This window comes from Erpetoichthys calabaricus, chromosome 8 (assembly GCF_900747795.2).
Source record: "Erpetoichthys calabaricus chromosome 8, fErpCal1.3, whole genome shotgun sequence".
In the NCBI taxonomy this organism is placed as follows: Eukaryota; Metazoa; Chordata; class Cladistia; order Polypteriformes; family Polypteridae; genus Erpetoichthys; species Erpetoichthys calabaricus.
Window position 1 is genome coordinate 69,395,484 of NC_041401.2, and position 26,540 is coordinate 69,422,023.

At 37.3% G+C, this 26,540-nt stretch overlaps 1 protein-coding gene across 2 annotated transcripts in view; it reads left to right on the plus strand.

Annotated features, from left to right (window-relative positions):
• sgsm2 (small G protein signaling modulator 2) overlaps positions 1 to 26,540 on the plus strand; it is a 194,568-nt gene that overhangs the window by 75,469 nt on the left and 92,559 nt on the right. For both annotated transcript variants that reach the window (XM_028806739.2, XM_028806740.2), the window contains exons 3-6: positions 13,485 to 13,662; positions 21,623 to 21,787; positions 25,559 to 25,626; positions 26,282 to 26,430. In XM_028806739.2, coding sequence (XP_028662572.2) covers positions 13,485 to 13,662; positions 21,623 to 21,787; positions 25,559 to 25,626; positions 26,282 to 26,430 — 560 coding nt within the window. The remainder of the gene's footprint in view (positions 1 to 13,484; positions 13,663 to 21,622; positions 21,788 to 25,558; positions 25,627 to 26,281; positions 26,431 to 26,540) is intronic.

A 26,540-nucleotide genomic window follows, 5' to 3' on the forward strand; every position in this document is an offset into this window, starting at 1 on the left:
CTCAATTATAAACAAAACAACAAAAAAGAACTGACCAGAAATATTCAAGTCTTTTCTTATTTTTCATCTGAATGGACACTAACCATGTTGGTCTGTGTGAAATGAAAGAAAGTGTTTCATATAAATTCAGTTATAATGCCTCTATCTTTGAGAATACTCCTCGTTTGTTAGTTTAACTTTTAACTAAACTATATTTTGAACACAATCAAACTTTTAAATCAGTTATATTAAGGATATTTAATTAGAGAGTCTTGTTTTTAATGCCAAACACAACTACACATGTGAAAGTATGTTATGGGTGAAAATCAAAGAGGAGAGACGAGATCATTTTGAATGATGTGATTTTCAGCACATGGTTTAATAGCATTGGATTTAGTTAATAAATCGATCAGTCTTGTTAATTACAGTAATAAATGAAACTTCAAGCTACTTACTAATGTCTGGGTGCTGTGTGATTGATTGATGTCCAGCTTTATTGAGAGGAAAGAAACATTTAGACACAGGAGAGTTTTTAAGTAAAAGAAAAATGTCTGAGATGTTTATACTATAAATACCATATTAATTGCTATTGTAAAAGGCAAGTACTTGCCTTTTTAACTATTTAAAAATAATTATGAGCACATTTTAAAAGGTTTTGAAGGGAATAGGCCATTCTATCCCAGTGGAGTTCATCTGGCCTGATACCTTCTCTTTTGGAAAATGTCAAGTTAAACTTTGAAAATCCACAAACTATTGATGCCTACTACAGTATACAAGATAAGTTACTATGTGCAACTGTGGTTCTCTGGGTAATCTGAAAAACTTTAAGTTGTTTTTGCAAACTTTTTCCTATAACTAGATCCATCAGTTTGTGGGCACTTTGCTAATTTCTTAATTGTAAACACTTCTGCTATGCCTCAGTCTTACTGTGCTTAAACTAGAAAGATTCAACTCATTTAAATTTTCACCATACCTCATTCCTTAAAGTCCAGGATCAAGTTTATTTATTTTCAGTGGACTTTCTCTAGCTCTGTTATGTCTTTTTTTGGAAAATAGAGACTAAAGGTGCACACATTATTCTAGCTGAATCCTTACCATGTGTATTTTATAGTTTAAGAATAACTTTCCTTAATTTTTCCTTGAAACAACATGTTAGTTAACCCAGCATCCTATTAGCCTTCTTCATCTGTTGTTTACATGGAATTGGGAGTAATTTATCATCAACCAAAACTTTGTGACCAACATAGCCCTAATTGTACAATAATGAGCAAATGTTTGACTTTTTAGATTTCCTGACATTTAGAATCTTTGAGTCTACTTTGAGTACAGTGATCCCTCGCTATATCGCGCTTCGCCTTTCGCGGCTTTACTCCATCGCAGATTTTATATGTAAGCATATTTAAATATATATCGCAGATTTTTTGCTGGTTCGCGGATTTCTGCGGACAATGGGTCTTTTAATTTCTGGTACATGCTTCCTCAGTTGGTTTGCCCGGTTGATTTCATACAAGGGACGCTATTGGCAGATGGCTGAGAAGCTAGATTGCTTACTCTTCTCTCTCTCTTGCGCTGACTTTCTCTGATCCTGACGTGTGGGGATTGAGCAGGGGGGCTGTTCGCACACCTAGACGATACGGACGCTCATCTAAAAATGCTGAAAGATTATCTTCACGTTGCTATCTTTTGTGCAGCTGCTTCCTATACTTAAAAGCTCGAAGGGCACGTATTGATTTTTGACTGAAAAACAAACTCTATCTCTCTCTCTCTCTCCCTGCTCCTGACGGAGGGGGTGTGAGCTGCCGCCTTCAACAGCTTTGTGCCGCGGTGCTTCGCATACTTAAAAGCCAAACAGCCCTATTGATTTGTTTGCTAGAGATTGTTTTCTCTATGTGACATTCTGTGCTCCTGACACGCACTCCTTTGAAGAGGAAGATATGTTTGCTTCTTTTAATTGTGAGACAGAACTGTCATCTCTGTCTTGTCATGGAGCACAGTTTAAACTTTTGAAAAAGAGACAAATGTTTGTTTGCAGTGTTTGAATAACGTTCCTGTCTCTCTACAACCTCCTGTGTTTCTGCGCAAATCTGTGACCCAAGCATGACAATATAAAAATAACCATATAAACATATGGTTTCTACTTCGCGGATTTTCTTATTTCGCGGGTGGCTCTGGAACGCAACCCCCGCGATGGAGGAGGGATTACTGCATATTAAATGATACACAGTAACATACAACTCCCTCTTTGGTGGTTAAAGAACCCATTTCTTTATTTTTTATTTTTTTGATAAAGAATTACATAGTGACATGGTTGTTACCATTACTGCTCCTCATACTTTCTAATTCAGTCTGAAATTTGTTCATTCTCTCTAGGTCTCCTTCAGTCTGACAGCTCTCTTTATAGTTGGGGTCTATCACCCCAGGATTCGAGGATTACAACCATGATGGGCACCAATGACCTTATGTCCGCAGCTCTGTGCAGTCACATCAGCAATGGAGTCCTGGAACATTGCCCATTAGGGTTAAATTTCCCCAGCCTTCATTAGAATGCATAAGTAATTCGTCCGGAGGTGTGAGTGAAATGCCCCCAGTACTATCTGTTTTGGTCTGCCTGGTCCTTCCAGAATCTTCCTCCTCCATCTGATCTAACATATGACCTGGTATTGATCAGTTGACAGCTTATCCCCCAGGGGAGGTGACTCTCTTATCCCCTGGGGTAAACTTCATTGTGCATGTGCCGAGCGGGGGGGTTGGGTATAAGTAAGCCTACTCCCACACAATGCCTCACATCCTTGGTAACTGCAGAATGGAATAGAGTCCAGCTCCTGTCTAGGAGCTTGGTTCCAGATCCTCCCATTCTGTACATTGAGTTGAGCTTGACTATTTAGATGTTACCTCTACCTCATGGACTAGCTCTGGTTTCCTCCTCACCAGAGAGGTCTCAGTCTATGTCCCTAGAGTCAGTTTCAGTAGCCAGTTATTGATCTGCCAAGGCACCTGCCTTTGACATGCACCTAAGCCATAATGCTATAGTCCCATACAATTTCTGCAGGTGTAGGCCCACTACAGGGCAGACCCATGTTGCTCAATCAGACTGTTCCTGGCCAGGTCCCATGGGTAAAGGCCTGACTACCAGACACTGGCCAACAAGCTCCTCCCACCCCAGGCCTGGCTCCAGGACAAGGCCACTGTTTCCCTTTTCTGGGAAAAGTTACCAAACCCTTGATTTGACTTTTCATAGAGGTCAATATAAATGGTAATTAGACTGGTGTCTCCCTAGAACTAGTTTGCTTTGGGTGACCCTGCCAGGGGCAATTAGTCCAGACAACTTACTGTAGCTCTAGGATCATTGGGACACACAGACCCCTCCACCATGATAGGACAGCGATTCACGACAAGGTCTTTCAAGCGTGGTTAGCTTGTGGGACTCAAGAGGCAGTTGAAAATTATAGACAGACCAAAAGGTCTGCAGCAATGGCACTGGCAGGAGCAACAAAAACTGGGTATTGGAGGAGTTTGGTGAAGCCATGGGAAATTACTTTTGGTTGGTCTCAAAGTGATTCTGGAAAACTTTCAGGTGACTTTGGAAGGAGAAACTGTGCTTTCCCCATGAATTTTATAGCAGGGATGAAGTGCTGCTGATTTCACCCTGGGATATAGTCAGGTGGTGGAAGGAACACTTCCAGGACCTCCTACCCACAAACCTTCCTTGGAGGAAGGTGGGTCAGGGGGCTCTGAGGAAGGATCACCCGTCACTGGAGCGGAGGTAGTTAAAAAAAAAAAAAAAATAATAATAATTATTGGTGATAAGGCTCCAGGGGTGGATGATATTCACCCCTATATGTTAAAAGCCCTGCATATTGGGGTTTCTTGAATGACACATCTCTTCAGTATTGCGTGGAGTTTGGGGACAGTGCTTCTGGATTGGCAAACTGGAGTGGTGGTCCTCATCATTAAGAAAGGGGACTGAAGGTTCTGTCCTAACTTTAGGTGGAACACACTCCTCAGCCTCTTTGGAGTGGCCTAAGCCAGGGTAAAAAAAAAAAGTCCTCTGGATAGGAGGATCTGGCTGTTTGTCAAGCCTTGGATTCAGGAGGAAAAATATGGATTTCATCCCATGCACAGAACACTGGACCATGTTTTTATTCTCACAAGGATTCTGGAGAGTTCATGGGAGTATACCTCACCATTCTAGATGTATTTTGTAGACTTGCAAAAGGCATATGACCATGTATCTCAGGGTGTCCTGTTGGGGGTGCTTTGAGAGTATGAGGTACTGGGCCAGCTGTTGAGGGTCATTTGGTCATTCTATAACCAGAGCAAAAGCTAGGTTTGCATTGTTGGGAGTAAGTCAGACTCATTCCCAGTTGGTGTGGGACTCTGCCAGGGCTGCCCTTTGTCACTGATTCTGTTCATAATTTTTATGGACAGAATTTGTAGGTATAGCCAAGGAGTGGGGTGTTCAGTTTGGTGGCTGCAAGATTGATCTGATCCTGCTGGCTTCATTGCTTAGACACCCACTGAGGCAGTTTGCAGCTAAGTGTAAAGTGGCCGGAATGAGGATCAGCACCTCAAGTCCGAGGTCATGGTTTTCAGTCATTTGGACATTGTACTGGTCAGTTGCTTTGAAAAGATAGCTGAACTGAAACGTAAAGCTCTTGATTTAACAGTTGATTTACACTCCTACCCTTACCTGTGGTCACAAGCTGTTTGTAGTTACCAAAAGAGCTATATATGTGGATAAAAGCAGCAGAAATTAGTTTCCTTTGCAGAGTGTCCAGACTCGACCCTAGAGATAGTGTGAGTAGGACAGACATTCTGGAGGATCTCAAAGTACAGTCATTGCTCCTCCACATCAAAGGAGCCAGCCGAAGTGGTTTGGGCATCTGGTTAGGATAACTCCTGGATGCTTCCCTGGGGAGGTGTTTCAGTCATGTCAAACCGGGAGGAGACCTTGGGTTAGACACAGGACACGCTGGAGAGATTGTAAATCTTGTCTGGCCTGGGAATGCCTCTGTATCCCCCTGGAGGAGTTAGAAGAGGTAGCAAGACACCAAGTAGGCCAAGTACACATGGACAAACTAGAGCACTAAACGGAATGAGACAACACAACACTAACTTTAAATCCTTCAGGACAAACTTTCTCAGTCATTAAGTTAGCTCAATCCACCTGTTAACCAAAAATAGAAATTCCAAATGAAAATAAAATGGCCTATAATCAGTAACTTGAATAATTCACACAAAAAAAACAAAAAAAAAAAACTACAAATGCTGTTATTTTTATTTTGGCTTTTAATGTTTCAGTAGCAGAGAGCATGTGAAATGGATGGATAAGGACTTACACACTGTATGTACGCACCTGGATGGCCTTTTCATATGCAGTAACGTGATGTTGTACTACTTGAACTATCAATTGTAAAACCAAACCATTTGCAAACATTAGCTCTGATCTTACCTGTTTTAAATACTTCCTTTTCTGATCCTTGCTCCATTTTTTGTGCTTATCTGCCAATGTGAGCAGAGTTCTTAAAAGGCATGCTTAAAAATAGTGTTGGAGGATTTGTGGATTTTTGTTTAACATTCAGAAGAATTGATGGAAAATCAAATACATGTTCTGAATATCTCAATGTTGCCTTTTCATATTGCTTTTTTTTTTAATAAAATATGGAATCAAATCAAAAATTCACTAAATTGCCCAGCCCTAACCACAGTCCCATTCTATTTTAATCATGTCACTTTGTATGCACAAAGAATTCTGTTTTTGTGAAAGGCTGTACTATCTAACATTACATTTGCTTTGTCTAGCTTACAAATAAAGATGTACAAAATATTTATCAAATTATATGCTGTGTTTTCAACTGTGTCACATTTGGCTATAGGCTGCATATTTAAGCTAGTGCTTTTATGCAACTATACAGGAGTCAAAAGCAGTTCACAGCTTTTCAGATGAAAAATAAAAACACTACTAATATTTTTAAAAAGCGCATGTTGTACACATATATATGTAGCACAAAGAATATTTAACCCATTTCATTATTTTCAAATATTTAGCTGTCTTTAATGAGAGTAGTCCAAATTTAGTTTTGGCCAATTTGTCAGCCCTATTTTAAAGCAAATGACTGGCAAACAGAATTAGTGGGCATAAGACAAAAATAACTGAGTCACTTTAAAGTTCGTTTTAAAAGGATTTACCAAACATCCCCAGTGTTGTTAATCTCTTTCTTAGAGGTGGTCTGTTGTGTCATCTGTCTTTTCTATACTTTTGGGTGGTGGGAGTGTTGGAGTTTCTTAACTCACTTCTTTGGAGCTATCAAGGCTACAAAAATTAAACTATTAATGTACTATTTCCATAATAATTAGCTGTCAAAATAGTTCCTCATAAATAACGTAAAACTGCACCAACTTCACATCATTAACAAGTTAAAATACACATATACAGATGTTGAACCACTGGACTTACTTGTAGGAGAGTGAAGCATTGTGAGTTTGAAAATGGAATCAAAATTGTGATACACAAACAAAAGTATGCAGGATAAAAGTGCATGAGCATAAATGCGCTTAATAATGTTTAACCATTTCAGGTAAATTATTTCCCTCCCTTTTCCTCCTATTACCTATATACTACAGTAGCATCTGTCCATATGTCAGTATCTACAATTAAGTTGGATATATTCTTATTTAGAGGTCTCTATCACCATGTTTTCCCACTGCCAAAAAGATGAACCTAAAAACTGCCACTAAGATATGTGCATTCCACTTGAATTTATTTCTGGATTCCTTTTCTTTTTATATAACTTTCTCATGTCTCCGAGACCATCATATGCTATAAGCATTATGCACATTATTTTAGCTAGTCTTTAATCCAATAACTTTTTTTAGTTTTTTTTTTCTTTGTACTGAAATGCAATTATTACCAGTTATTTCTTTATTGAATATACTGTAGTTCTTTGAATATACAGCATTTTATCTTAAATGATGCATTTACAGGTGCTGGTCATAAAATTAGAATATCATGACAAAGTTGATTTATTTCAGTAATTCCATTCAAAAAGTGAAACTTGTATATTAGATTCATTCATTACACACAGACTGATGTATTTCAAATGTTTATTTCTTTTAATGTTGATGATTATAACTGACAACTAATGTCAGTTTATTAAACAGCCTCTTTCCATTTTCTGAACCTGCCCAAAGAGTTTAGTTTAGAATTATCATGGTAATTCAACCATTTGTGAGTAGCTACTGTGACCAATAGGGGCTTTGTAGCACCACCAACCACAGACACCACCACACAAACACAAGTTCCAGGTTCAAATACATGATTTATTATCAACAATATCTTCACAGTGGCTCTCCAATACACACAATTCCTCTTTAATTTCTCACTTTCCTCTCCTCCACTCCTCCAGGACATAGTCTGATGGTACTTCTGAGTCAATCGGAAGTCCCAGAAATTATGAAGCATAGCTCCTAGAAGCACCCCCTGGTGGAACCCAGAGACCCCAACAGGGCTGCTCTATGTCTCTACAACTCTCAGCATGCCCCGCGGGTATTCATTGGTGTACTTGCCTTCCAGGTTGCTGCCAGCTAGCAGTTCAGATAAGCATGTGGCTTGAATAGTCCCAGTGTCCTTCTTTCAAGCTGGAAAACCAGGTAATGTTCCTCTGTCTAAACCTGTCGGGATGCCAGCGTACTCATTCACTGGATGGCATTCAGTGCCCAGATCCTTGTGTAGACGAGGAGCCTTGTGCCTCTTTCCACATCTGTTTGCTAAGTGGGCCTCCCGGCCAAGCACAGGAAGTGAGTCTATTCTGGCAAGGATACCAGTTCCTGCCCTACCCTGAGTTGAGCCATTTGAGGAAAGGCGGCCAGCCCTGTGAGGGTGTTGTGGATGTTCAAGTTGTCTGTCTGGAACAAAACAGACACTGTTAGTATAACTGTCCATCCGCAAGGTATAATGACTCTGTGGCCTTAGCACATAAGGACAATGTCTTCACCATAGCAGTGGAAGCTACACCTCCAAGTTTGTTTTGTCCTCCTTACTCCCAACTCTGACTTGCCTGGATGTAGCAGGGCAGTTCCTTTTATCTTGGACCCTGAATACTTCCAATGGGATGTCCTAGAAATCACAAAGCACAGCTCCTAGAAGCACCCCCTGATGGAACCCAGGGACCCCAAGAGGGCTGCTCTACTGCACTACAACTCCCAGCATACCCTGTTGGTGTCCATTGGTGTACCTGTCTCCTGGGTTGCTGCCACCTAGAAGTTTTTGGAAGTATGTAGCTTAAATAATTCCCTTGTCTATCCTTCAAGCTGGCCTCCCTCCCGGGTAATGTTCCTCCATCTAAACCTACCGGAATGCCAATGTACCTATTCTTCAGATGGCATTCAATGCACAGATCTTTGTGTGGGCAGTGAGCCTCCTGCTTCTTTACATGTCAATTTGTCATCTGGAAGGCAGGCAGAGACTGGTATCCCAGCCAGAATGGATTTCCTCCCATGCCTGGCTGGGATACCAGTCTCAGCCTGCCTTCCATCACATTGCATTTAAGGTGAATGAGATTTAGGTTTTGTCTGGCTTTAACAACATGTTTATTATTGCTAGAAAATAGAAAGTATGGTGATATGGGAATATAACAAAGTCAGAGCTGCACGTGCACATTCTTAAAATGGATACCTCTTTAAATCAAATTCAACTGTTCCCTTTGTGTAGTAAGTTTGGCTGATGCTAATACATTATAAGACCTTTTTACATGATTCTGCAAGACATTGTCTACAACCATAGGAGATCTTTGCAACTGATTTCCACAACTTAATGAAAGCTCTAGTCACCTCTCTTAAGGCATACTGCTTAAATGAAGAATGTGGTATTGGCTCAAAAAATGTTTTTTGTCTCTCTATTATAAAAAAAAAAAAAAATCTTGGGAGGGAGACGAGTCATGATTTTCTCAGAAGACACTTTGACATCACATGAGACAAGGCAGTGAGACAAAAGGACAGCTACTGTATAGGTTTTTAAATGATCGACGCTCAGCACAACAAGCAGAACACGCAGCTCGCCAGCAGATGATCTGACAGCATCTCCTTAGAGTGCATTCAGCAAACCCCCCACCCCACCTTCACAACGCGAGCGCCATTATACGTCCTGCGAAAAAGACATTTAATTACACCCGGGGCTGGAAATAAAGAACAAAGAGTAGATCACAAAGTAGAATGTCGTAAAGAATTAAAACATTTTAGCGTGGTACACATGCACAGCAAGTCTTCTTGGATCTTCTCGGAAGACACTTTGAAGTCCCGCAAGACTACTTACAAACAATTTCTCTGAGACACTTTAACATCCCGCTAGACAAAGAAGTGAGACAAAAGGACAGCTGCTGTACAGACTTTTAAATGCTCGACGTGCAGCACAACATGCAGATCATGCATCACGGCAGCAGCAGCCCCAGGGGTGGGACGGGGTAACTCATTCACTACAACTTTATTACTGACAAATATCAAGAAATAAAAAATGAATGTTATTTCCATTTCAATCTCTTTAAATTGTATATCTGGTTAACCAAACCCCGGGAGTTGGTGAGTGAAGCGAGTAAGGTGCAGAGCACCCTAGTTTCATTAAAAACCTATTATTTAGTAATTTATTATTTCTGAGTTTCCTAGTCTCATTTGTGTAGGATTTTTTAATTGTGTATTATGTTTGGTAAACGATTATTTTGTCGTTCAGCTGAAGAGTTTAAAAAAAAATTAAAAATAAAAGATGCATGGGAATGACTGATTTCACAGTGTGGGGGGGGGGGGGGATAAAAACTTGCTTTTATTGATTCTTATGATGGAATCAAATTCTTTACGCACTAGATTACTATATATCATTGTTCCTCTGCAGCCCAGCTCAGTATATGGGAACTACAGAAAGTGTATATGGGTTTAAGCTTAAATGTATTGCTTTTTCTGTACAGAAGAAGCCTTAGAAGGGGTAATTCTGTTAAGTGTATAGGGCCCAATCTGTGCACCAGAAAGTGAATCTATGGGGAAAGTTGAAAACATTCAAGCATATCTGTACCTGCAATCAAATCTACACAGAGTTAGTAACAAAATAGCGCTTACTGACCATAGTATGCTGGAGACATTGTGTGTCAGTATATAGTGTTTATGCTTATGTAACATATCAGGTGGCCCGAAGTTAGTATTATAGCACTTCTGCTCCTTTTGAAGCATAAGTTTCAGCTTTCTAGTGTCTGACCTGCCTACTTATCTGTTTGAGGCTCGTTATTACCTCAATATTTATATCCTAATCGTAATTCAGTCCTTCTTTGCATTTTTACTGTTAATTTCTATGTTTTCCCTTTTTTTCTTCTCTATATCTCATTATCCTTTTTGGAATGATTCTTAACATTTTGCATATATTTTTCACTAGTAAAGACAAATCTTCAATTTTATATTAATTGTTTGTTTGGTATAGAGGGCCAGAGGTTAGGGTTAGGTACTACTGCCACTTTGTTCCAGGGTTCTAGGTGTATTGCCTAACTTAGTTGTGGTCTGAGTTTACATTTTCATTCCTTATTTTTAGGGCTGCTGTTTAATTAAAAAACTTAATCACAATTAATCACAGAATTAAAATTTTTTAATCAAAATTAACTGCATATTTAAATTTTATTTGAATTTTCATTCAAACATATTCATGTTTTTTCTGTAAAGCAGTGTTAATGAATTCATAGGCATATTAAATTATTGCAGTTTATTAAACAGTGAAACACTAATCAGTCAACAGCTCAAAGTAAGGTGTTTTTCAGTTTTAAGCTCCGTCACAATGCAAGTTACTCTGGCTCTTTGATTGTTTTTGTCAATATTGCGATCTTTAAAAATATATAAAGATGAAAATTAAGACTATTCAGTCAGTTGCATACGAATACCAGTTACATTGTTCGTTCAAGGGAAGCTTTTTTTTTTTTTTTTTTTTTTTTTTTTATTATTAACAACCTATCCAGATACAAAAAGCAAATGTCCGCAAGGGACCAGTGTCTAAAAACATTCCTTTTAAATGTACTTTGAATCATTACTTAGAAAAAAAGAAAATATATAATATACTTTATTTTAAAATGTAATATTGTAATTACTTTTGCATTACATTTCCTTCTAATAGAGATATAAAACCCATACTTAATATATACATTTTCCTGAACAAAGAGAAAAAAATCACTAATAATTCCAGGTCAGGATGATAACATAAAGTAGGATTTAATGCTATTAATTTTATTATGAAGTTTCTAGTGCTCCTTATTAGCCTTTGTTATTTAAAATTTATAAAATATGTGTGTGTGTGTATTTTATTGAGCAGCGGGGGAGATACTTGTATGCTGTAGAATTTGTACCATATATAAGTTGTGGTACAATGTTGTTTCCTTTTACATCCCCAACCTTTTCCTCCCAATGGGTATCATAGAGTTAGTATATATTCTAGTTCAAGTCACGTAAAGTTAAATGTTTTTATTGTCATACCATTCATACACTGTATTTCAGAATACAGTGACATAAAATAACTTTCTCCAGGACTGTGGTGCAACATACATAAACACAGGACAAGTGCAAGACAGGTAAAGAACAATACTGTAAGGAATTAGTTAAACGATAATCTTGATATTTTTCAAGTTGAAGTTATTTCTTCGCAATCATAATAAATATTAATTTACTACTTGAAACTGTGTTCTAAAGTGAAGTGATTATTTATAAATTTTAAAAATTCCTTGTCTGTTCTTGTAGTTTACAATGGGACTATAGTACAGTATATATTACTAGGGGGCTTTGCCCCCTGCTCGCTTTGCTTGCCTGCCCCCTCCCCCCCACTGGGGTGTGCAAAGCGGCAGCCACTTCACATTTCTGCCACTCCTGGTGGGGTGGGGGGGGTTGCTGAACACACGCTAAGAAAATGCGGTCAGATCAGCTGCTGCTGAGCTGCGTGTTCTGCTTGTCGCGCTGTGTAGCAGCTGTCCTTTTGTCTCACTGCCTTCTCTCAAGGGATGTTAAAGTGTCTCTCACAGTACGTCAAGTGTCTTCTGAGAAGATCACATCTTGACCCAAGATTTTTTTATTTATATATATATATATATATATATATATATATATATATATATATTATATATATATATCATAATAGCTAATTTCCCATTGGGATTAATAAAGTATCTATCTATCTATCTATCTATCTATCTATCTATCTATCTATCTATCTATCTATCTATCTATCTATCTATCTATCTAAGTTATCAGAACACTCATAGACAGGAAACCAAAAGCTTTTTCGAAACTGAAGACTCCTCTCACCCCGTTATTCATTGGTCAAGAGTCCTGTCTTCAAGTCAAAATGTGAGTTCCGTAACACATTAGGGACATATAATAAAAAATCATTTTTTGGGTGGAGTATTTCTTTAATAAAACATGCATTTTTGTGTATGAGAGGCATACTTGTGATAATGAAAGGAACCTAGAAACAATTATTTTACCATAGATTCTTCATACCGTTTTTCTTGAGGTAAAGATACTTTTCTTGTTTATTCGCCTACAGCGGATGCCATGGGTGGAATTTCTGTTCAGTTCTTGATTACGTGTTATGTGTAGTGCTTGAAGTGGAAAGAGATAATTATAGGTATTCTTCTTTTGCAGCTTTGCTTGTTTAGTTTGTTTGGTCCTTCTCGTGATGCTTTTCAAATTTTAAACAATTTCTTAATTGAGTGGGTGGGAGAAGTTTCCTCAGAGTTTTGAGCATGCAATTGGAAATGTAATTTAGCGATGAACCTGGGATACTGGGGGTGGGTAACAGTCAAAGCACAAGGAGCTCATTTACAGCAAGTCACAGCAAGTGGTTACTCACTGAAACAGAAAAATGCATGTTCAGTGCAGCTATGCATACCACCCCACTTTAAGCCCTGTTTACGAGCTCGCTCAGTATTCCCTATTATCGAAGTACACTCAAGCTTTAACAGTCTAGCAGCAGCAAGCAGTGTCTTTGCAAAATAAAGAAAAAGTTTCCATATACTGAGACAATATGAGCAGCTGCGTGGCTTTTTACAATTATTTTTTTATGGTGGTCTACAGAACTGAGACAGCAATTCACATCTGGGCATCAAAATTCAATGTCTGTACCAGGTTTTGACTTTGACCTTCCAAGGTAACTGCATGCTCATGGCCCTGAATGATATAGCAGAAGAAGAAGAGCTTAGCAAAATGAGGTGCATAGCCCGTCTTGTTTTAAAATGAGTAAATCTCACAACATTGGTTTGCCTTTTTTTCCCCTTGTTAAAACTATATGGATACACTGTTTTGCCAAATGTGTGTAATTTTAAGGTGTGTAAAGGCCTTTTCTCAACTGTATTTACTGCAGTTATAGTTTGTCAGACTACCTCTATGCTATATGTAGTTTAACTACATTCTCTCTCTCTCTCTCTCTCTCTCTCTCTCTCTCTCTCTCTCTCTCTCTCTCTCTCTCTCTCTCTCTTCCCACCCCACCCCTCCAGGTACAGTTGAAGCCTGTCTACTCCACATGCTAAAGCGAAGAGCTGCTGGATTCCTGCGCAGTGACAAGATAGCAGCACTCTTTACAAAGATTGGCAAGGTGTATGACATAGCTGGGGAGGTGTGTCGAAAGGTGCAGGAACAAATGCAACAACAACAGCAACAAGCTGATGGAATTAGGTTAGCATTGGAGAGTCCACAGATCACTGCAAGAAATATCTTGTGTCATTATGTACTGCATTACCTTGACCTTTGGAGTGAGAAAAACATTCATTCTGATCAAATGGGTGGCATTCGGGAATTAGGTTAAATAATGTTTATAGAAATGTTAGCGAGAAATCTCATAGCCTAATATGGACTACGCTTTTATTAAACTATTTGGTAATTTTTCCCTATGTCTATTGTTCCTTGTATGAAGAAAAACCTTTTAATATTTGACAGAATTTGCCATTAGCAAGCTTTCAACTGTGAATTTACTTTAAAGTAACAGCAGGGCTCTACTGTACTTATTCTCTGATTCTCGTCATAATTTTAAACACTTCAGTCATGTCACCTTTTAATATCTGTTTGCTTAAACTGAAAAAGTTAAATTTTTCTGTGTCTCCTCATAGCTCATATCTCTCGTTCTCCTCTGGATTTTATCCAGCACTGCCATGTCTTTTCATAATATGGAGATCAAAACTTTATGCATTACTTTAGGTGGGGATGTATTAGTGCATTACATTGCTTAAGCATAACTTCCATTGACACTTTCTCCACACATCATGCTATATAACCTAACAACCTTTCTTGATCTCTTCTGTACACTGTTTTAATGCAGATACTGATAGTTTACTTTCAAATTTCAAGGCTCTCATTGGGTATTCAAATCTAACATGTTTACCTTCTATGTGTAATGCTTTGTTTACTTACATTAAAATTTATCTGCCACAGATATGTCCAAGCCTGTATGCAGTCCTTGTCACTCTGCATCATTTTAGCTGATTCTGTATTATCTATCCTTCACCTAGCTCAGGATCATCTGCGGTACTGATCACTGAGGCACACCACTTTTAACATCACAGAATTTTGAAAAATACTCCACCCCATAACCCTTTACTTCTTGTATTTGAACCAATTTTGTATTCATCCACAGGTACATGCTATGCCAGAAATTCTAACTGCTTTTAATTTGATCACTAACCTTTCATACTGCACCTTATCAAAAGTCTACTGAAGGTCAAGATTAATAGTATCATATCACTTCTGTTATCTTATGCTTTTTTGCTTCCTCATAGAATTCTTGCATTAAAGTTAAAAATATAAACCCTGTCTGACTATTTGCTAATACACCTTTTATTGACATGTGTTGCTCAATCTCTTGCTTAATAATTGGTTTCATTATTTTACCTGTGATGCACTGCCTTTTTTTTTTTTTTTAACAATGTGGTAATATTAGCTAGCTTCCAGTCTCTAGAAATTTCCCCAGTGTACAGAGATTTTTGAAAAAATATGTGTCAAGGATTTATGTATAGTATGTACTCACTAACCTCAGTAACCACGCAAGGATTAATGTTATCTGGTCCTGGTGATTTGTTAATCTAAGCGGTACTTCTCCTACTACAATTTCCAAATCCATGTTACCTTTGGGAGGTTACTGACTTTTTCATACATATAAACGTTAGTAAAATGCATATTCAAAGCTTTTGCTGTTTCATTTTCTGTATACTTTAGTTTGTCTTCACTGTTTCTAATACTCTTCACCACCTCTTTGACCACTCTTTTACTACTGAAATATTGAAAGAATCTTTTTGAGTCATTGTTTGTCTTTTCTGCAGTATTTCTCTTCAACTGCCTCTTAGCTAATATACCTTTTAACAGTTTCTCTCATTCTATCATATGCCCTGTGGGCAGCACTGAAGTTATTAGTCTTATATGGCTTATACAGTGCATCTGGAAAGTATTCACAGCGCATCACTTTTTCCACATTTTGTTATGTTACAGCCTTATTCCAAAATGGATTAAATTCATTTTTTTCCTCAAAATTCTACACACAACACCCCATAATGACAACGTGAAAAAAGTTTACTTGAGGTTTTTGCAAATTTATTAAAAATAAAAAAACTGAGAAATCACATGTACATAAGTATTCACAACCTTTGCTCAACACTTTGTCGATGCACCTTTGGCAGCAATTACAGCCTCAAGTCTTTTTGAATATGATGCCACAAGCTTGGCACACCTATCCTTGGCCAGTTTCGCCCATTCCTCTTTGCAGCACCTCTCAAGCTCCATCAGGTTGGATGGGAAGCGTCGGTGCACAGCCATTTTAAGATCTCTCCAGAGATGTTCAATCGGATTCAAGTCTGGGCTCTGGCTGGGCCACTCAAGGACATTCACAGAGTTGTCCTGAAGCCACTCCTTTGATATCTTGGCTGTGTGCTTAGGGTCGTTGTCCTGCTGAAAGATGAACCGTCGCCCCAGTCTGAGGTCAAGAGCACTCTGGAGCAGGTTTTCATCCAGGATGTCTTAGTACATTGCTGCAGTCATCTTTCCCTTTATCCTGACTAGTCTCCCAGTCCCTGCCACTGAAAAACATCCCCACAGCATGATGCTGCCACCACTTTGCTTCACTGTAGGGATGGTATTGGCCTGGTGATGAGCGGTGCCTGGTTTCCTCCAAACGTGACGCCTGGCATTCACACCAAAGAGTTCAATCTTTGTCTCATCAGACCAGAAAATTTTCTTTCTCATGGTCTGAGAGTCCTTCAGGTGCCTTTTGGCAAACTCCAGGCAGGTTGCCATGTGTCTTTTACTAAGGAGTGGCTTCCGTCTGGCCACTCTACCATACAGGCCTGATTGGTGGATTGCTGCAGAGATGGTTGTCCTTCTGGAAGGTTCTCCTCTCTCCACAGAGGACCTCTGGAGCTCTGACAGAGTGACCATCGGGTTCTTGGTCACCTCCCTGACTAAGGCCCTTCTCCCCCGATCGCTCAGTTTAGATGGCCGGCCAGCTCTAGGAAGAGTCCTGGTGATTTCAAACTTCTTCCACTTATGGATGATGGAGGCCACTGTGCTCATTGGGACCTTCAAAGCAGCAGAAATTTTTCTGTAACCTTCCCCAGATTTGTGCCTCAAGACAATCCTGTCTCGGAGGTCTACAGACAATTCCTTTGACTTCATGCTTGGTTTGTGCTCTGACATGAACTGTCAACTGTGGGACCTTATATAGACAGGTGTGTGCCTTTCCAAATCATGTCCAATCAACTGAATTTACCACAGGTGGACTCCAATTAAGCTGCAGAAACATCTCAAGGATGATCAGGGGAAACAGGATGCACCTGAGCTCAATTTTGAGCTTCATGGCAAAGGCTGTGAATACTTATGTACATGTGCTTTCTCAATTTTTTTATTTTTAATAAATTTGCAAAAATCTCAAATCAACATTTTTCACATTGTCATTATGGGGTGTTGTGTGTAGAATTCTGAGGGAAAAAATGAATTTAATCCATTTTGGAATAAGGCTGCTAACATAACAAAATGTGGAAAAAGTGATGCGCTATGAATACTTTCCGGATGCACTGTATATATGCCGTATATAGCTTATTTTGTTTTGTAATTTCTCTTTCCATCCATTATTTATCTACCACAGAGTACTATTTAATTTCTTACTGCTTCCAGATATTGGGATAAACTTGTCTTGGATTACATGTAACCACTTTAAATTCTTTTCAACATCTCCTCAACTGTCTTGATACATGGAAGCATATCACAGTATATCTTTATTAGGCTCTGCCGCATCTGTTCATAATTTTTTCTACTAAAATTAAACTAACTGTTTCAGTTTTTGGATGTGCAGTCTGCCAACATACTGTGAAATGTGTTATATTGCCAAAGCTAGATCCAAATTGTTCAATCACACCTATCCCCAGAATCCTATACAGATTATCAGAGAATGATAAATCTAGACAAGCTTCCCTGCCATGTTAGTGATTTAACATACTCTGGTGAAAAACAGTTATTGATTATATCCAAATCCTCGCATTTTTGTGCTCTGCTATTTGCAACACTAGCTTAGTTAATGTCTGGGTAATTAAAGTCCCCTGTGACTATGATATCCTCTGTAAATTTGGGTCAATAATACATTTCCTAAAATAATGCCTCAATTACTAATGCTTTCCAGTCAAATTCCAGCATTTTCACTAAGTTGTAGCTCAGTGTCTAATTGAAACCTTATATTTAAATCTGTTTTACAAAAATGGTGACTCGCGCACCTTTTCGGTTCATCCTGTTATTCCTGAATAATGTGTGCCTGTCCATTTATACTCCTCTCCATGCCATATCTGTTATTTTGCTAGATTTCTGTTATTCTTATTGTGTCATAGCTATATGCAGTTATTACTGCAGTACAATTATTTTTACATTAATGTTCATGATTATTTTGTTGTAATTAAAATGAAAAGCTTGCATGTGTTAAATCTGAGTATTTGCACACTGCTTTGAAGGTATTTTGCAGTGATTTGATTTATCAGTGTCTAATATTAAGTAACGCTAAATTTAAGAACTTTTTTTTATTATGAAAATATCATACTGTGGGAATATTCAATCGTGAAGGCTAAATTGTAATATGAATTGTATCATAGGTAAAGTGTATTGTCTCATGCCTAACCGATACACTTTAAGCAAATTGCTGAATATATTTTTATCTCTTGCTGAACTGAGTCTGTCTGTTTCACTAAGAAACTTTGTCCCTTTGCTGTTTCCCTTTTTTCTAAATCAATGCAATTATTAATAGTATAACTATTAAAAACAGTATTAAAATGTGTTTTTTTTACCCACACCTTTCTCTCATGCTAATGCTCTTTGTCTTGAGTGAGTTGTACATGAGAGAGTGAGAGAGAGAGTTTAGGAGCGTGCGCTGATACAGCACATTGCTTTACCCACCACATGACCAATCAACTCAGGATTCCAGATTAGGACCTGAGTGCAGCCATGCAATGTGTGACACCTCAGCACCACACTAGTTCAGATGGAATGGAGCAGTGTGAGATTTTTTTTATGGTGACTGGAGTGCCAATTCTGCCACCAACCTTCAGAGTTAACTAGTATTCCTTTACTTCTTTCCTTGCTGGTGATCCCATTCACATATTAACATATAAGATTTCAGCTAATTATTTACTTAATGTTATACTGCTAAAGCTGATGTCACATTACTTGACTTCTAGTCAATGGATATATCAGATTTGCAGACCACAGTTGCTAATTGCATTGCCAGACCACGTCAATTTAAACGACTAAAAGTCGCTGCCCATCACAAATTTACCAATCTGCTGATCTTCCAATGCAGTTGTGCTTGCATCTTTTTTGACTGCCAGTTCCATGCTGCCTGATGGAGCCAGTGTTCCTTATTCTTTGTTGCTGCATTAAATGCATTGTATTTCCTAATGAGCATTCATGGGTTGTCAGCTCTTGTGCTCACAGAGCCCGCCCATATGACTAAAGTTAAAATCAAACCTGTTTGATTTTGTTGGAGCAAGTTGCAGACAAGTTGGACTGAGTCTCTGGGTACATCCCATTAGGTGATTAGCTTCACGGGAGCATGCCACCTACTACCTAAGATTATGTAAGGGAAGGCTATGACTGAAAATTGTTCTGAGAGACTTTTAATGTAACATAGTCTTAAGCTTCACTATTTCTGCTGCCTCCACTGCTGAGTTGTGCTATGCGTGTCTCCTCGTCTTTATGGGCAGCTGCCGAGTTGCACAAACAATCTTCATTCACAACGTGCTCTTGCTCCTGAGCAGTTTTTAAAAATAAAAATGGATCAAAATCCTTCTACACAGGAAACAAACTGTAAAAAATACAGCTTGGCTCATTTTTGGCAACCAAAAATGAAGTTTTAGGAGCAAATATTATATTTTAATTAAATTTCACACATAAGCAATGTACAGAACCCAGATTTCTGTGTAATCTACCAGCAAGAATGATGTCAACATGCAGTTCGTGGGCTTACATTCACAAAGCTCCAATCCAAATCTTTGTTACACTTCCTATTGTATTAACAATTCTGTTTGTGCTTGTTAAATTTTTTGGGTAGGTGGATTTTGAACAGTTTCCTTTAGACTTGGTATTGGTTTTTCCACCCTGAAACTAAATGAATTGGAGGCACCCACTAAGGTGGTCTTGGCTCTCCTGGGGCATTTCTCCTGGCAGGTTGCAACTATCTCTGTAATGTCTGCATCTTACCCCTTTCGTTATCTAGTTTCCCTGCCAAAACCTAAGATGCATCTTAAGTTAAATGATTAATTATAATGTCTGCATCTTATTCCTTTCTTCATGTAGTTTTATTTTTGGTATCCAGTTCATTTGCCAAAGCCTAATATGCATCTTAAGTTAAATGATGACTGTAAGTTGATTTAGTGTGAATAAATGTTAATATCTGAGTATGCTCTACAGTAATCCCTCCTCCATCGCGGGGGTTGCGTTCCAGAGCCACCCGCGAAATAAGAAAATCCGCGAAGTAGAAACCATATGTTTAAATGGTTATTTTTATATTGTCATGCTTGGGTCACAAATTTGCGCAGAAACACAGGAGGTTGTAGAGAGACAGGAACGTTATTCAAACACTGCAAACAAACATTTGTCTCATTTTCAAAAGTTTAAACTGTGCTCCATGACAAGACAGAGATGACAGTTCTGTCTCACAATTAAAAGAATGCAAACATATCTTCCTCTTCAAAGGAGCAAACAAACCAATAGGGCTGTTTTTCTTTTAAGTATGCGAAGCACCGCGGCACAAAGCTGTTGAAGGCGGCAGCTCACACCCCCTCCGTCAGGAGCAGAGAGACAGAGAGAGAGAGAGAGAGATAGAGAGAGACAGATAAAAAAATCAATACGTGCCCTTTGAGCTTTTAAGTATGCAAAGCACCGTGCAGCATACTTAAAAGCTGCACACAGAAGGTAGCAACGTGAAGATAATCTTTCAGCATTTTTAGACGAGCGTCCGTATCGTCTAGGTGTGCGAACAGCCCCCCTGCTCACACCCCCTACGTCAGGATCACAGATAGTCAGCGCAAGAGAAAGAGAAAGAAAAGTAAGCTGGGTAGCTTCTCAGCCATCTGCCAATAGCGTCCCTTGTATGAAATCAACTGGGCAAACCAACTGAGGAAGCATGTACCAGAAATTAAAAGACCCATTGTCCTCAGAAACCCGCGAAGCAGCGAAAAATCCGCGATATATATTTAAATATGCTTACATATAAAATCCGCGATGGAGTGAAGCCGCGAAAGGCGAAGCGCGATATAGCGAGGGATTACTGTATTTTGGACTGTTGCTCGATCCTGGACTGACTTCTGTCTTGTACCCAGTACTGTCAGGATAGCGTCTTGCTCCCTAAAACCACCTGTTGAAATAAGTGGCTTAGAAAAGTGTGTGATGAATGGCTATTATGAGACAGAGCTATTTTTATTAGTAAATATTTAATTAAGAAACTACAGGAACTGAAGGTTGAGCCAGATTGTGCCAGAATAAACGACTATACATGTATGTTTTAATTAATTTCATTTCCCATTCCAAGGTTAACAAGTTTATTGATATTCAATAGTTGATGTCAACAAATTATTTTATTTTTTTAATATTGCTTTAATCTTCTTAAATATCTCTACCCCTCATGTTACAGCCAATAATACCATCCATTGTTAGTAAAGCTTTCAGCCAGCAGGTGCTGCAAAGTCTTGATTATAGAAAAGAAATTGATCAAGATAGCATTTTCTTATGTCCACTGAAGAGTTATAAGACCACAGATTAGGTTGTTTCTGACATTTAATCATTTTAGTCTTCCAGAGCTTTTTTTTTTTTTTTGGGAACCTTTAATTTTTCACTGACCTAAGCAAAGATTAAATACATCTATCTCTTTTAATTAACATATTAAAATCGTTTGGATAATCTTTGCCTACAAAGTTTTTTTTTTTTTTACAAAAACACATTTATTGTACATTAGTGTTCTCTTTGGTTGGTGTCATATATTGTTAGTCATTTAAAGAAAAAAAAATGGATATAGCTGATTCAGTTATAAATTCACATATATAGGTATATATAAATAGGTTGTTACCTAGTTCTTTATTTTCCTGTTTGTTTGATAATAAGCCTCACTTCTATTTAGGAGAGCACAGTCGGTTGGACAAGAAACTCTGAAGAGGCAGGGATCAGTTGTGGGCCGAACCCCTCCAATGCTTACACCCCAAGCTATCAAGCATATCTGGGTCCGCACAGCACTTTTGGAGAAGGTCTTGGACAAGATTGTGCAATATATTGTGGACAACTGCAGGTTTCTATTCCAAAATGCTTTATATGTTTTATTATATAGCTACAAAAATATGTTGACTATATACTGCATGTCTAATGTTTTAATTTTTATGTTCCATCTTCCTTTAAACATAATTCAAATGAACATAATGTACTAGAACCTAATATTATTCTTAAATTATCTGAATCTGGACCCAAAGTATGCGGAGCCCTATTTTCTAGTGAATTTATGTATTTATTTTGTCTTTTATTTTTTCATTTTTTCACTTATTTTCCCTAAATCTGTCAAAGCAATTGGGGTCCTCTTTTCGCATTATCTACTTAAAGCTGGTAGTAGGATATGAAAATCCTGCTATTTGTTATGCTAGTCGCAAGCTTTAAAGATGATTGGCTGGACTTTAGCTTTGATGTAGTACACTCTTTTATTTCCAGCCAACCTCTGTTAATTGTCTGCTGGCAAAAGGGGATCTGAGCAGCTGCAAGAATGGTGCATATGTGTTGAAACTGTTGGGAGTGTCAGTGTTGAAGACTCCGAAAAATGCTCTCAGAAACCAAAGAGCTACCTGTTCGCAAAAATCTTCACTTGAAACCAAACAAGAACCTGAAGATGGTTCTATCACTAAAATTTAGTCTAGAAAATGTTGATAAACCTAAAGGCAAGCTATTGCCAGAATCTAGACTTGAAACCATACTAAAACCTGAGAGATAAAAAACTGTACTATTACCTAAAGGTGTGTTTTTACAGGATGTAGCTTAAGTTGCTTTACAACACGTCAAAGAAATTGTTAAAAGCAAAGAAAAACTAGAGAGAACTACATAAGAATAATAATGAATAAGTAACACAAAAATAATTCTTACTTTCATAAGATAGATATATAATTAATACAGATGTAGAGTCCTTAAATACAGAATTGTGTTTTAAGTCTCTAAAAACGAGTCTGGTGATAAACTCAGATGGCCGACAGAACAGAAAAAATAAAAAATCTTCAGGGGTTCCAAGGCCAAACGACTGCTCAGAACCCACTGAGCATTCTACTGTTTTTAAGGCTTTGTCTTAGAGAAATGAAGGCTTTGTCTCAGAGGAATCGAGGCAGTGGGTCTCATGGGAAGTTGGGTTATCTGCTTTCGTTCAAGCATCACACTTGATTGTAGAGTGCTTTGATGAGGTGGTGGTAGTCATAGAACGGCATCTCAGAAGAACCGGAAAAGACAACAGAGGAAAGTAGAGATTAATAATTAATGTAAATTTATTTAAGGATATGATAATTCTATACATATCTAGTTTATTAAGAAAAGAACTAAAATGCAGATACAAAAAAGCAAAATTTAAAAAGTGGGTTTTTGGGAATTTTTAAAAATGTTCCACAGTATTACTGTTACTTTTCAGCAAAAGAGATTGAAAACAAAAGGTGTAAAGCAACAACAAAAAAAAAAAAAACAAGTTATGCAATTCTTTGCCAGGGTTCAAGTCACTAGCTGCTATAAATACAGTACCAATAAACACAGATTCCAGTGTATTGACAAAAGCACTGCCTGACAGAATTGATAGTATAGAATTCTCTGCTGTCTTATATGATTGAACTGGATGCATAAAGGATAGACCTTGATTTATTTGTACATTGTAATACATATGTCAGCTGTAACTGAATCCCTTGAGAGATTGTTATCTCTGAATGCAGAAAAAGCATTTAATAGACCTGAACTGAGTTATTTCCTTGGATCATTGCATAAATTTGGGTTTAGACCTAAAATGACTAAATAAATCAGATATTAACTATACCATATCTTATGCCTCAGTTTTGTCCAAACTGTTTTCTGAGTCATTTTACTTAAATGCAAGGTTGTTAAGAAGGTTTTCGTTCCTCCCTAATTTAGTTTACTACCCCTATTAAACTACTCATGATTTACCTACACATTTACCCAGAAATACAGTGAAATTCAATTTATTAGCTTAACACAAATGTAATTCTTCGTATCAATAGTTTTTTGCTTTGTATAACTGATCTTGAAACAACTGTTAAGTGTAATCTACGTAAAGTGGATCAATTTCTGTGAAAATTTCAGGCTTAAAGTTAACTTAAAACGAACATATTTTTTCCAGTTAATGCCTCTGCCCATAGGTCTTTTTAAAAATATTTCAGGTTCACTGTGTTATAGCAATTTAAGGCCTAGGAGTCATAATTATGCAATGCTCTTTAAAGATTTATTCAATCGGTCAACAGTCTTTTGGATTTTGTTAATTATGTCGATATCCACCACTTAGCATAAGTTAAGAAAATTAATATATTAGAAAAAGTCTTTACCTCTTAATGCATGCTTATTCACATAAAAACAGCATTCAGTAATTAATAACAGCCATAGCTTTGTTTTTTTAAATGCCTGAACTATATTAAGTTCGAATTAACAAATCACTGCTTCAGAATCTAAAACAGATTGTGGTCTTCACTTTCCTAATTCTCTCTTATTGCTGTGCAGAATATCCTTATATTCTGGGAATCTGGAATGACTCAAACATTTCTGAATCTATACTACCTGCATACCTGTGCATTCACATTTAAGAAACAGAGTGCTTTAAAACACACTTAATCTATATAATTGATGAATATTCTAACTTAAGCCGAAAGTTTTATTATCATTAACGCAAAAATAAATAAGCGTAACTTAATTTCTACCTTTTATCTACTACAGAAATGTTGCTGAAAAATTTCCTACTGATGCAGGAGTTACTGTATATTGTAACTATGCAGAACCTTCCATTACACCACACCTTTAGATAACCTGAAATAAACAACCTGCCTTTAGGATAATGAATGGTAATCAGCCTTACATAGCATAGACTGTTTCAGATGTAAATTATTTCAGCTGAAAATTGTATATGCAACACCTCTTTCATTATTAAGATTGTCAAAAGCTACAAAGGATAAAATCCAACTGGTGGTAAAATATGTTGGTTTTTAAGTGCTGCATTTTAGTGCTGTACAGTTGTTTTGACAAAGTCCTCACCTCATAACCTTTTTGAATTCTGTCTTTGCCTATGTTTCAGATTTTTAAACTTGCCATAACTTGTCATTGTAGTAACATGTGTAATAAGTGTTGTACTTTTTCATGATAAGTTTTTTACACTATTTACTCACTTTCTTGATTAATTTATCAATCAGAGCAAAATGTACTATACTTTTAAAAAATTATAAAAAAAATCATTCACTTGTCAAGTGACAAGTCACAGATGGCCAGCTTTTTATTAACACCATCCAATTACAACAACCTAAACTAAATGGTGATTATACTAACGGACTCTAAAATCTCTAGAAAGATTGCCAACCTATGATTTCCCTAGTATTATCTTGCTTCTTCTTTCTTTGTTTTCTTTGTCTTTTGAGGGAATATATGGAATCTTCCTGACTCCAATGTACTGTAACAATATTATTTTCTACTAAAATATATTTAGAATAAATGAAATTTCAATAACTCGTGAGAATTTTATAGATGTAGTGTTTTTCCTTAAAATTACTTAATAAAGGAGAATGAATGTAATATATTTTATGATTGAAAATGATTACTTGTGGGTTTATTAGAAATATTATTGTAGACCACATACTTGACTGCTCTCTTTTTTATGAGCAGCCCTGAGAATCACATGTGAGTATAAAATAGAAATTTAGTGGTCAGCACTCATCTTCAGTTTTTTTTAAATGAGTACTAATAACCTGCTTTCTGTATTCTCCTCACATTCTGGCATTTTTATTCATTTTCAGCATGTTGTGACTAATGATCACATTATCTATTTGGACAGCAAATACTATGAGAAAGAAGCCCTGATGCATGATGCTGTTTGTGGCCCTATTCTGGCAGCTCTTCTTGGTGAGTGGCTGGAGTTTTCTTTTGTTTATGTGACTTTTTTACCTTTCTGAAAGAAAGTCATTAAATGGTGTATTTCAAAAATTACCTTCCTTAGTTTGTTTGGTAACATACATGAATGAAAGAATTAGACATTTTTAATTGGTTAGAAATTTGTGACCTTTAATATAATACCAAGCTTTAATAGTAAGCTACATACAACCTGTTAATGGATTTTTACTATGAATACAAATTGCCCATCCACCTTCATTAATTAAAAAAAAAAAAATTAAAAAAACTCCTTTCCATTTATAGTTGTATATAAACAAATAGGCAGTATTTTTGTTTTTAGTGTTTTAAAGAACAATTGCAATATTCAGAATGCTAATGTCTATACATACATAGATTAGTGAGCAAATTGGCCCACTAAAAGGGCTAAATTACAGTAATTATGAAGTTTGAAAATCATTTTTTAATTTGGTTTGTCATAGTTTCTTATAAGAAATCCCTACCCTCTTGGATTTTTTTTGTGGCTTGTTTAGTCAATTCTCACTAGACTAATGAATAATTTTAATTTACAGATTTCTTGTGTAATTTGCAGCTCAGCTACTTTGTTAGCCATAGACTTAATATCTTGCAACATTGAGCACAGTATAAAGAACTATCATCCTCTCTGCAGTTGGACCATGTGCATTGGAATACACCAAGCTTAAGACATCTGACCACTTCTGGACAGATCCTTCAGCCAATGAACTGGTCCAGAGGCACCGCATACATGGGGCTCATGGCCGACAAGACTCGTCTCCCTCTAAGCGTCCTACTCTTGGAGTAAGTACATAAAAAATGGTGGAAAGAACTTATTTCTGTTGTTACATTAAAATGAAAAGAAGAAATTTAATTTGGCATTCTTCAATAATATAATATTCAAAGCCAAACCT